The following is a 10,312-nucleotide window of genomic DNA, read 5'->3' on the forward strand; positions in this document are numbered from 1 at the left end:
ACGGTTCTGTCTGTAACTTGCAAGTTTGCATCCCTACATCGCATCATCGCGCTGCATGCAAGCAACTTGCAGACTGTAGCTATCTTCGGAAATGATTCTTTCTGTTCGGCTCAAGGGATTTTATCTTCGGGCTTGCAAGTTTGCAACTGTTCCTAACTTCGGAGAATCGTTTGTAATTTTCGGAACGTGCAGTCAAAGGATTTTACCGCGCGGTTGGCTTTTACTTGCAGACACGTTCGACGTTCTGCACATAAGGGAGAAAGAATCAGTCTGCAACTTTGCAAGACGATTCTTTCGTGGCTGACGTCGGTCTGTTAGAATCGGCTAAAAGTCGTGCGCTGCATGCTACATGTAGGGATCTCTTTGCACCTCTGTTTAGAACTCTTGAAACAATCTTTCGAAATAAATGCAATTAAAAAAATACATGCATTTTTAATAGAAGAAAATGTTAAAAAATTCTCAAGTTATCTACAATATTTTTCTTTAACTTCTACGTGCTCTAATGAAAACCGTATTAATATTGTTCGACTTTTGTCCCATGGTGGTCCCATTATGGTCCCCATCAAGAACCATTTTTGAAATTAGAGCGCATTGACCAACTGGACCAACTAAACTGAATTTGTTTTGTACGATTTATATCTATAAACACGCTTTTTATAAATCATTTTGTCTACACTTTTTGGTAATTGTGATTAGAATACGATATTTATGATTAGATTTAAAACAAATTAAGATCACACATAATAGTCTGTAAATTAAAATTTTGATAAGTAAATTTGCATATCGGTTATTGAGGTCAAAAAAATGTGTAAACATCAAGTCCGTATAAAGGCGTCCCCACTTACCCCAGGTAGGGTTTGGAGACAAAATTTCATTGTGGAGCTTTTCGTCAAAAGCCAGCTAGTTTACGACAAATTTGCAATTGAAAAAGATGCACATCAACTCGACATTGTACACAGCAAGAAAAAATCGTGTAAATTAAGATCGAAAACGATGCACGAAAACGGAACATCGATTTTGATATAAAATTCTACCACAGTGTATTTTTCTCAACAATGTAATTTTTGAGGCGTGTAAATTTAGATAGCAATCAATGCACGTAAACGGATGGCATAAACCGTCGTGTAAAAATACACAATGATGTAAATTTCAAAACATATTACCGTTAATATTACAAATCTTTTTTAAATAATCAGATTTTGGGTGTTGTTTATGAATAAATACGCCACATGTGTCATTTTATTTAACATATATTGCCGATACACTGCAAACTCAAAAACACCCACCATCACTGGCAGGTGGAATAGTGGTTGTGTCCGATGATCCCCAGCAGGGCGATGTTTTGCCGATCAGCGTCAGGCAGCATTCTTGAATCCTTCCGGAACAGCATAGTAATCGGAATCCCCTAAACATTAGAAACATTCAACATCGATTCGGCTTTTGAACCAACTGCAATTCCTGCAATCGAAAGAGAATTTGAAGTTCCATTTTTTTCATTTCGTCTATAACTATAACCTACCATTTTTTAATGCAATTCTGAAAGAATTTGATTCGGTTTTAATACAAAATTAACTGCGGAAGCAAATTTTTTTCTTTTCGCACAATAAACCACCATCTCGAATAAAAACAGAACAATTTATGCCGCGAAAAAAAAGGAAAACAATGGATCTGTCGTGTTTTACATTGTTTTCGATGTAATTTTGTATTGAGATATATTTTTTAGATCAGGGCGTGTAAACATACATCATACAAAATTAAGTTTATACCAATGATTCAAAAATAGATTAAAAAGAGTGTAAAATTACATCAGTTTTGAATTACACTGGTCAAAAAGTAGATCACTCGTATTTTAGATTGCGTATACTTTTAGAAATTTTTTGCTGTGTAGTTAAATTGCAAAATTAACAAAAATTCACTGAATCCACTGAGTCAAATCCGCTATTATTTGAATCGTATCTCTTTTACAGTTATTGATTAGATTACAAGTAAATTTGACATTCTGCATTAAAGTTTGAAAAAATAGAGCACAGTATTGTTTTAATAGTCATCGTCCCAGATTACCCCGCGTACACACTTATCCCGGTGTACCTTATAGTAGCTTTAATTCGTGTCATTTTTCGTTAATTTCAAGCAGTGAACCACTTTATGAAAAAATTAAGCGCAAATGGTCAAGTGTTTTGGTATGGACTTCGGAGCGTACGATACGACAGCAAACGGATGAGAGTTCCATCGCTTGCATTTGAATTGCATATGGGAAGATGACAAAAATTACAAAAATGACGAAATTGACAAAAATGACAAAAATGAAAAATATGACAAAAATGATAAAAATGATAAAAATGACAAAAATGACAAAAATGACAAAAATGACAAAAATGACAAAAATGACAAAAATGACAAAAATGACAAAAATGACAAAAATGACAAAAATGACAAAAATGACAAAAATGACAAAAATGACAAAAATGACAAAAATGACAAAAATTACAAAAATGACAAAAATGACAAAAATGACAAAAATGACAAAAGTTGCAAAAATGACAAAAACGACAAATATGACAAAAATGACAAAAATGACAAAAATGACAAAAATGACAAAAATGACAAAAATGACAAAAATGACAAAAATGACAAAAATGACAAAAATGACAAAAATGACAAAAATGACAAAAATGACAAAAATGACAAAAATGACAAAAATGACAAAAATGACAAAAATGACAAAAATGACAAAAATGACAAAAATGACAAAAATGACAAAAATGACAAAAATGACAAAAATGACAAAAATGACAAAAATAACAAAAATGACAAAAATGACAAAAATGACAAAAATGACAAAAATAACAAAAATAACAAAAATGACAAAAATGACAAGAATGACAAGAATGACAAAAATGACAGAAATGACAAAAATGACAAAAATGACAAAAATGACAAAAATGACAAAAATGACAAAAATGACAAAAATGACAAAAATGACAAAAATGACAAAAATGACAAAAATGACAAAAATGACAAAAATGACAAAAATGACAAAAATGACAAAAATGACAAAAATGACAAAAATGACAAAAATGACAAAAATGACAAAAATGACAAAAATGACAAAAATCACAAAAATCACAAAAATGACAAAAATGACAAAAATGACAAAAATGACAAAAATGACAAAAATGACAAAAATGACAAAAATGACAAAAATGACAAAAATGACAAAAATGACAAAAATGACAAAAATGACAAAAATGACAAAAATGACAAAAAATGACAAAAATGACAGAAATGACAAAAATGACAAAAATGACAAAAATGACAGAAATGACAAAAATGACAAAAATGACAAAAATGACAAAAGTTGCAAAAATGACAAAAACGACAAATATGACAAAAATGACAAAAATGACAAAAATGACAAAAATGACAAAAATGACAAAAATGACAAAAATGACAAAAATGACAAAAATGACAAAAATGACAAAAATGACAAAAATGACAAAAATGACAAAAATGACAAAAATGACAAAAATGACAAAAATGACGAAAATGACAAAAAAGACAAAAATGACAAAAATGACAAAAATAACAAAAATGACAAAAATGACAAAAATGACAAAAATGACAAAAATAACAAAAATAACAAAAATGACAAAAATGACAAGAATGACAAGAATGACAAAAATGACAAAAATGACAAAAATGACAAAAATGACAAAAATGACAAAAATGACAAAAATGACAAAAATGACAAAAATGACAAAAATGACAAAAATGACAAAAATGACAAAAATGACAAAAATGACAAAAAAGACAAAAATGACAAAAATGACAAAAATAACAAAAATGACAAAAATGACAAAAATGACAAAAATGACAAAAATAACAAAAATAACAAAAATGACAAAAATGACAAGAATGACAAGAATGACAAAAATGACAAAAATGACAAAAATGACAGAAATGACAAAAATGACAAAAATGACAAAAATGACAAAAATGACAAAAATGACAAAAATGACAAAAATGACAAAAATGACAAAAATGACAAAAATGACAAAAATGACAAAAATGACAAAAATGACAAAAATGACAAAAATGACAAAAATGACAAAAATGACAAAAATGACAAAAATGACAAAAATGACAAAAATGACAAAAATGACAAAAATGACAAAAATGACAAAAATGACAAAAATGACAAAAATGACAAAAATGACAAAAATGACAAAAATGACAAAAATGACAAAAATGACAAAAATGACAAAAATGACAAAAATGACAAAAATGACAAAAATGACAAAAATGACAAAAATGACAAAAATGACAAAAATGACAAAAATGACAAAAATGACAAAAATGACAAAAATGACAAAAATGACAAAAATGACAAAAATGACAAAAATGACAAAAATGACAAAAATGACAAAAATGACAAAAATGACAAAAATGACAAAAATGACAAAAATGACAAAAATGACAAAAGTGACAAAAATGACAAAAATGACAAAAATGACAAAAATGACAAAAATGACAAAAATGACAAAAATGACAAAAATGACAAAAATGACAAAAATGACAAAAATGACAAAAATAACAAAAATGACAAAAATGAAAAAAATGACAAAAATTACAATAAGTAGGTAAATGATCTTGAGCGGAACTAATTGGCTTAATTCGGCGCAACTCGGAACAGTTGATCATATCCGAAGGAATTGGTTTCTGCTTTCTAATGATGATTTGTAGAATATTTTAGAGTCATTGACATAACTATGGAACTAATTTATTGGAGAAAGAATTTTGATCTTGAGCGGAACCATTTTGTACTGTCAACATCTTCAATAGCTCTCATTCCTATTTAATCTGTGTGTTACTGTGAAAACTGCAATTAAATTTCATCTTTAAGGATTTCAAAGTTCAGAAATTAATTTTTTAACGCAAATAACAGAAACTTAACCTTCAAAGTTGTTCTCAAAATATCCTTTTTATTTCTTACTTCAAAAAAGATATCCAATTTCCACTTTGATTCACTGTATCTTATTTTAAAAGAATCGGTTCTTCAAACATAAATTTCATTTTTATTATTTAAAAAATTCAGTTCGTTAATATATTTCAATAATTATTTGAAGGTTTGAAGGTAACGGCAAAGTCAGTAATACAAAAGTAGATGCCTTAAATTACAGATTTTGCAAATTAAACTGTACATTGCTCTAAATCAGTTTCAGAGTTTTTGAGAAAAAATCTGGTTTTTTGTGATGGATGTGATGTTTCTGTGATGTATTTCTGCGATGCTAAATCCTTTAACCCTCATCCGCATCAGATTTCATTACCCTAATCAGCACTAGGAGTGTCAATTTGATACTACAAGCTCAAATCGTTATAACTTTTGGCGTGTTCAACCGATCTGAACAAAACTTGTATCAATAGAAACGTAACGTAAAATATGTTTAGAACATTATATAAAGCTAAAGCTACTAGTTTTCTCGTTATTCAGCATAAAAGAAAAAAAAATCCTGGTGTAGTTCATATATACACGCCCAAAAAAAATATTTACCTTATGCATATGAAAGCTGAAGTTAATGTCTACATCATGAAGCCAAGAAATATTTTTTTAAATTTTTTTTAATGAAATGGTCACAAAAAGTTAAAAAAGTGGTCTGAAAAACCTTCTTTTCATTCGATTGCTAGTAAATACTGTTTGAGCGATGGTAGAATTTTTAAACAATATGACTACAAAATTTATTGAAATTCTAACATTTTGCTGTCTTCAGATTTTCGATGCAACAAAAATTGAATTTACTGGAATTTTTCAAAGTTGACTACTTTGCGCGATTTTTTACAAATTGAAATTTCATCTGTTTTTGTGGTCCACCGTCAGGTTGTACCCGGATTTTCAGTACTTTTACTTTGTTTGGATCAATCAAAAGTATATTCATTGGAAAGAAAATTTAATCTACATTCTAGTGAGGTGCAATAATTCACGCTGTGAGATTTCACAAAATTATGAAAATTATAAACGTAAAATCATTCCTGAGTTTTAAGAACCACAAACAGCGCGTCCAGCAAAACGCCCAAGCAACCAAATGTCGCCTTTTTACTTAAAGATGGAACTCCGAAGTTCACATTTGGCTGAAAAAATGTTTTACGGGAACTTCAGGTGACTCTTGTCGCGTAAAAGTTACTCAGGAACTTCCATCGCCCTTTGAAAGGTTAAACGATCGATAACGGAACTTCTAAGCGCTTTTAATGGAACTTCTATTAAGAAGGTCGACAACGTTCGCGTAACATTCTAAAGCACACCATTAAGATACTTGAAGGTGTCTTAAAGAACCTATATGGAAATTCTAAGCGACATGTCAAAAATGTGTTTCAAGAAGGTCGATAATGTTCGCGTAACATTCTAAAACGCACTATTAAGATACTTGAAGGTGTTTTAAATAACCTATATGGGAATTCGAAGCGACATGTCAAAAAAGTTTGTCAATTTCTTGTCATGGTGTTTGTTTTGTTTATATCTGTACTGATAATTACAAATGGAATTCAAGATTTTTTCGAATTTTTCTTATAAATGTTAAGATATTCGAATAAATTTTTGAGGATGCGAATTTTTGTTATTGTTCATTTTGTGTACTGAAAGTCCTTTAAACGAAAAAAGGTACAATCTATTGAACCCATACAATCATCTCAAATGACATTAAGTTTAAATGCGTATTATTACAGTGGCAATGAACTATTGCTGGATTGGTCGAAAGGCTGGTGAGTTTCATTGCAACCTAGAGAGCAGCGGTTCAATTCTCTATGGCGTAAGCAGCTTTTGCAATCAAAACAATATGATTAAAACCAATGAGATAGACCATGATAGACCGGCAACCTAGCAATCTGACAACTGGTTGTCAGAGCAATCAGTCAATCGGATTTTTTTTTTGGCGCGTAGAAGTTTCTTGACATTCTCTTAGAAGCTGTATAGCGTTCTCTACAGCCACCCAAACGAACTTGAAAGTAGCTTTAAGAACATAAATTTTGGGCTGATTAGCATTCTCTTCAGACGCAAACGAGAGCTAATTAAGCTTCTATGGAACCTTTTTCAGGGAATTCTGGTTGCTTGGGCGTGTTTGTTTGTTCTCCGATTAGGTACGGTGGGTGGTGGTGATTTGGGCAGAGAGCCAAGCTGAGAGAAGAAAAATGATGCGTGTCGTGGCTAGCAAACGCGAACTACTATCAATAGAAAATTTCCAACCAAGAAACGTCACTTCAGCTTTCATATGCATAAGGCAAATATTTTTTTGGATGTGCAATATATGAACTACAGCAGTTTTCCTGAGGCATGTTTTTTTCGGATTTTTTTTTCTTTCATGCTAATATTTTACTGACATTACAAGGTTTCTTTTGATATAAGTTTTATATGAAGTTAATTATAATTCAAACTACTTAGATATATATTACTTTTGGAGTGTCAAATTGACACTCTAATTCGGAAAAGGGAGTTTTTTTGTCCAGGCTTCCAGGGTTCGTCCATAAAAAAAGTAAAGATACAATATTCAAGAACTTTTGAAATCATTTGGGGTCCCCGAAGAAATTTTTGTATTTTGAAGCTTCTGAAAAAAGTTACAAGCCTTCAAACTTGCAATAGTGTCAAATTGACACTCTAATGCGGATGAGGGTTAATTTAATTGAAAATTCATAATAAATTGATAAAATGATAAACTTTTAGTGTGCCTGGTTTGGTACGCTGGGACACCAATTATAGTAATTTTTATTTTTGTTCGAACTTACGTACTTACTTTACGTACTTTTGTGCGTCTCAGTGGTCGAGTGGTTAGCGTGTTCAGACGGTAATCGCTGGTTACTGATGGCATGGGTTCGATTCCCATCTGGGTATTGGGTGTTTAATGTTAATCTTAAATTGTCCTTGTCATTTATTCAGTCTGTAATGTCTAATCGACTAAGGCGGTGTATGTCTTTTCAATTTAACATCTTTTCTGTACCTAAAGCTGATATAATAAAAAATACAATGGTGCTACATACATTCAGGGGTAAACACTGCGTGTGAGATATAAGGCAGCGCACCTAGCCGTTTATTTTGGAAGCTAGTAGTTCCGCTCATGATCAAAGATGGTTCCACTCAAGATCATATTTTACTTTTACAAACTACGCGATTAATTGATATTTTTATGGAAAACTTGTTACAAAACCCGAATAATGCTTTTTTATGAGTTTTTCTACCATTTTAATAATTAAGAATCAGTTTATAACAGTCAAGGGTTACATAAATTGACGTTCAAAGACAGCATAGATTGGTGACAAATAAGACAATAAAATAACATAAAAGGACAAAAATGGCAAAAAAAAACCAAAAAAAAAAATATTACAAAAGATTCCTACATATTACAAATTACAAAGATTACTGAAACAGAAAAAAAACCGGAATGACAAAAATTTCCAAATCGATGAGGGGAACAAAATAATGAAAGTTTGTTTTTTTGGCACCTTTTTCGCTTCTTTCTTTTTTGCTGTAGAAAATCACTCAGTAGACCTACTCTTTTCAAACTTCAAACAATTAAATGTTATGTTCACATTAGCTGTCCTAACCCTCGCCTGCTATGTCTGTGTGCCTTCAGGTGTGATTTAGACTTTCGGACGAAATTTTCAATATCTGAAAATATCTCAAATATCTTTCCAATATCTTGGGTATCAAACCAATCGGCTGTTTAAGAGATTACGTCATTATGTTGTATCCAGACAAACTCATTCTGGTAGAAACTTGTTTTTTCCCTCGTCAGTGGGCGCCTAATGCTCGATTGCCATCAGCCACCAATATGCTACGAACGCCCAGTTTTTATGGTTGTAATGTTTGGAAGGTTGAGTTTGAAGTTTGTGCAGCCTCAAGATGACCTGTTCTGTTTGCGAACGTTAGCGGGAGCTGATGTCAGATTGCTGATCTCATAGCGACATACTCAGATGCGAAGATCGCTCGGTCAGTTAGTTCTAGTTTGACATTCCCTTACAGTAGACAGAGTATTCGAAATAGTAATTCATTTTAATCGTTAAGAGAGTTTTTTTTTCCACGCTAACTTGTTTGGTTTTGTTTATTTACAGATAATATTACTTCGGAAACATGGCTAACTTTTTGTGGTCCGTCATTTGGTTGCTTCTGCTGATCTTTGTTGGATTTTGGGTCGGATTCTTCTGTGCTGGCTGGTATGTCATCATCTACCCCCTGACAGTATGCATACCGGACGTGGCGGTAAGAATTTCACCATCTAATTTCCAAAGCAATCGAATTTATGAGTTTTTTTTTCACAATTTCCATTTTTCTCTCAGGTTATTTCCGATTTTCTTCTCAAAGGAGCGCAATTTGTGCACTACTGCGCCAAGAACATGATGGAAGGAAATGCTCTATTCTAAGGATTCCCACCGAATAACTTATTTATAAACAAATCGCATATATTTTCTATTTACAAACCGATACTGTTCACACGAGAATTAAGTTTTGTTTGTAGTTTGTTTTTATCGGAGAGATTTATTTTCATATACGCCTCACCGTTTGGTAAGGTGTTATTTTTTAACGCGAGTTCTATATTACTGGAACATACGCCTCGAATCCATAGAAATTAAAAACTGCTAGTGCAAATCGAGCCACGTACGGAGTTCATCATTGTATACTAACGGAACAGAAATCGTAAATCCGGAAAGCATTGTATTGCACTCGGAATACTGGGTATGAAGGGTTTGCTACATGAAGAAGTAGATACGTTCCCCTGAGTGCATCCGGAAAAGCTTTAAATCGTAATAAAATAAATAATTCAAGAACAAGCCAAACTTTTTTAAATTTTTTGTGTATTTCTGATTTTATTGGTTTTAGAAATAGGAGTGTTCGTCATTCTGGAATTTCGATATCTGTTTTTCCCTAAACTTTGGAAACGTTGTTAATTGTGGTGGAACTAATCAAAACAGTGAGTTTCGAGAAGAGAATTATCGACAGTCTACCGATTTTATGTCGAATGCTTTGGCACATCAAACAATATATATGTTTCAAATTCATATGTGTTCAATTTTGTAAAATTTAATGATTGATTTTATATCAGTTGAATTTGTTCCGAACTGCTTTAGAAATTGATAAAATGGCATTTGTAAATATTATGAAGGTGTTTTGTATCCTTTATGATCAAGAAAACTCGTTGAAACCGCCTAAATAGAGACTGATCAATGTTACTCCAAAGCATCAATTTCTAATCAAAAACGAAATCAATTTTTAAATCAAATTTAAAGTAGTCTAATTAATTTCTGCGTCCATGTTTTACGTTCATAGAAGTCT

General features: G+C 31.5%; 1 protein-coding gene across 3 annotated transcripts in view; it reads left to right on the top strand.

Moving 5' to 3' along the window:
• LOC129739855 (uncharacterized) overlaps positions 1 to 9,810 on the top strand; it is a 36,377-nt gene extending 26,567 nt beyond the window's left edge. For 2 of the 3 annotated variants that reach the window (XM_055731400.1, XM_055731398.1), the window contains exons 2-3: positions 9,094 to 9,241; positions 9,319 to 9,810. In XM_055731400.1, coding sequence (XP_055587375.1) covers positions 9,113 to 9,241; positions 9,319 to 9,402 — 213 coding nt within the window. In that variant the 5' untranslated portion in view covers positions 9,094 to 9,112 and the 3' untranslated portion in view covers positions 9,403 to 9,810. Of the gene's footprint in view, positions 1 to 8,904; positions 9,025 to 9,093; positions 9,242 to 9,318 lie in introns of those variants that run through there. The other variant, XM_055731399.1, reaches the window with a different exon arrangement.
• The last annotated feature ends 502 nt before the right edge of the window (positions 9,811 to 10,312 follow it).

The sequence above is a fragment of the Uranotaenia lowii genome, chromosome 1 (genome assembly GCF_029784155.1).
Source record: "Uranotaenia lowii strain MFRU-FL chromosome 1, ASM2978415v1, whole genome shotgun sequence".
NCBI classification, from domain to species: domain Eukaryota; kingdom Metazoa; phylum Arthropoda; class Insecta; order Diptera; family Culicidae; genus Uranotaenia; species Uranotaenia lowii.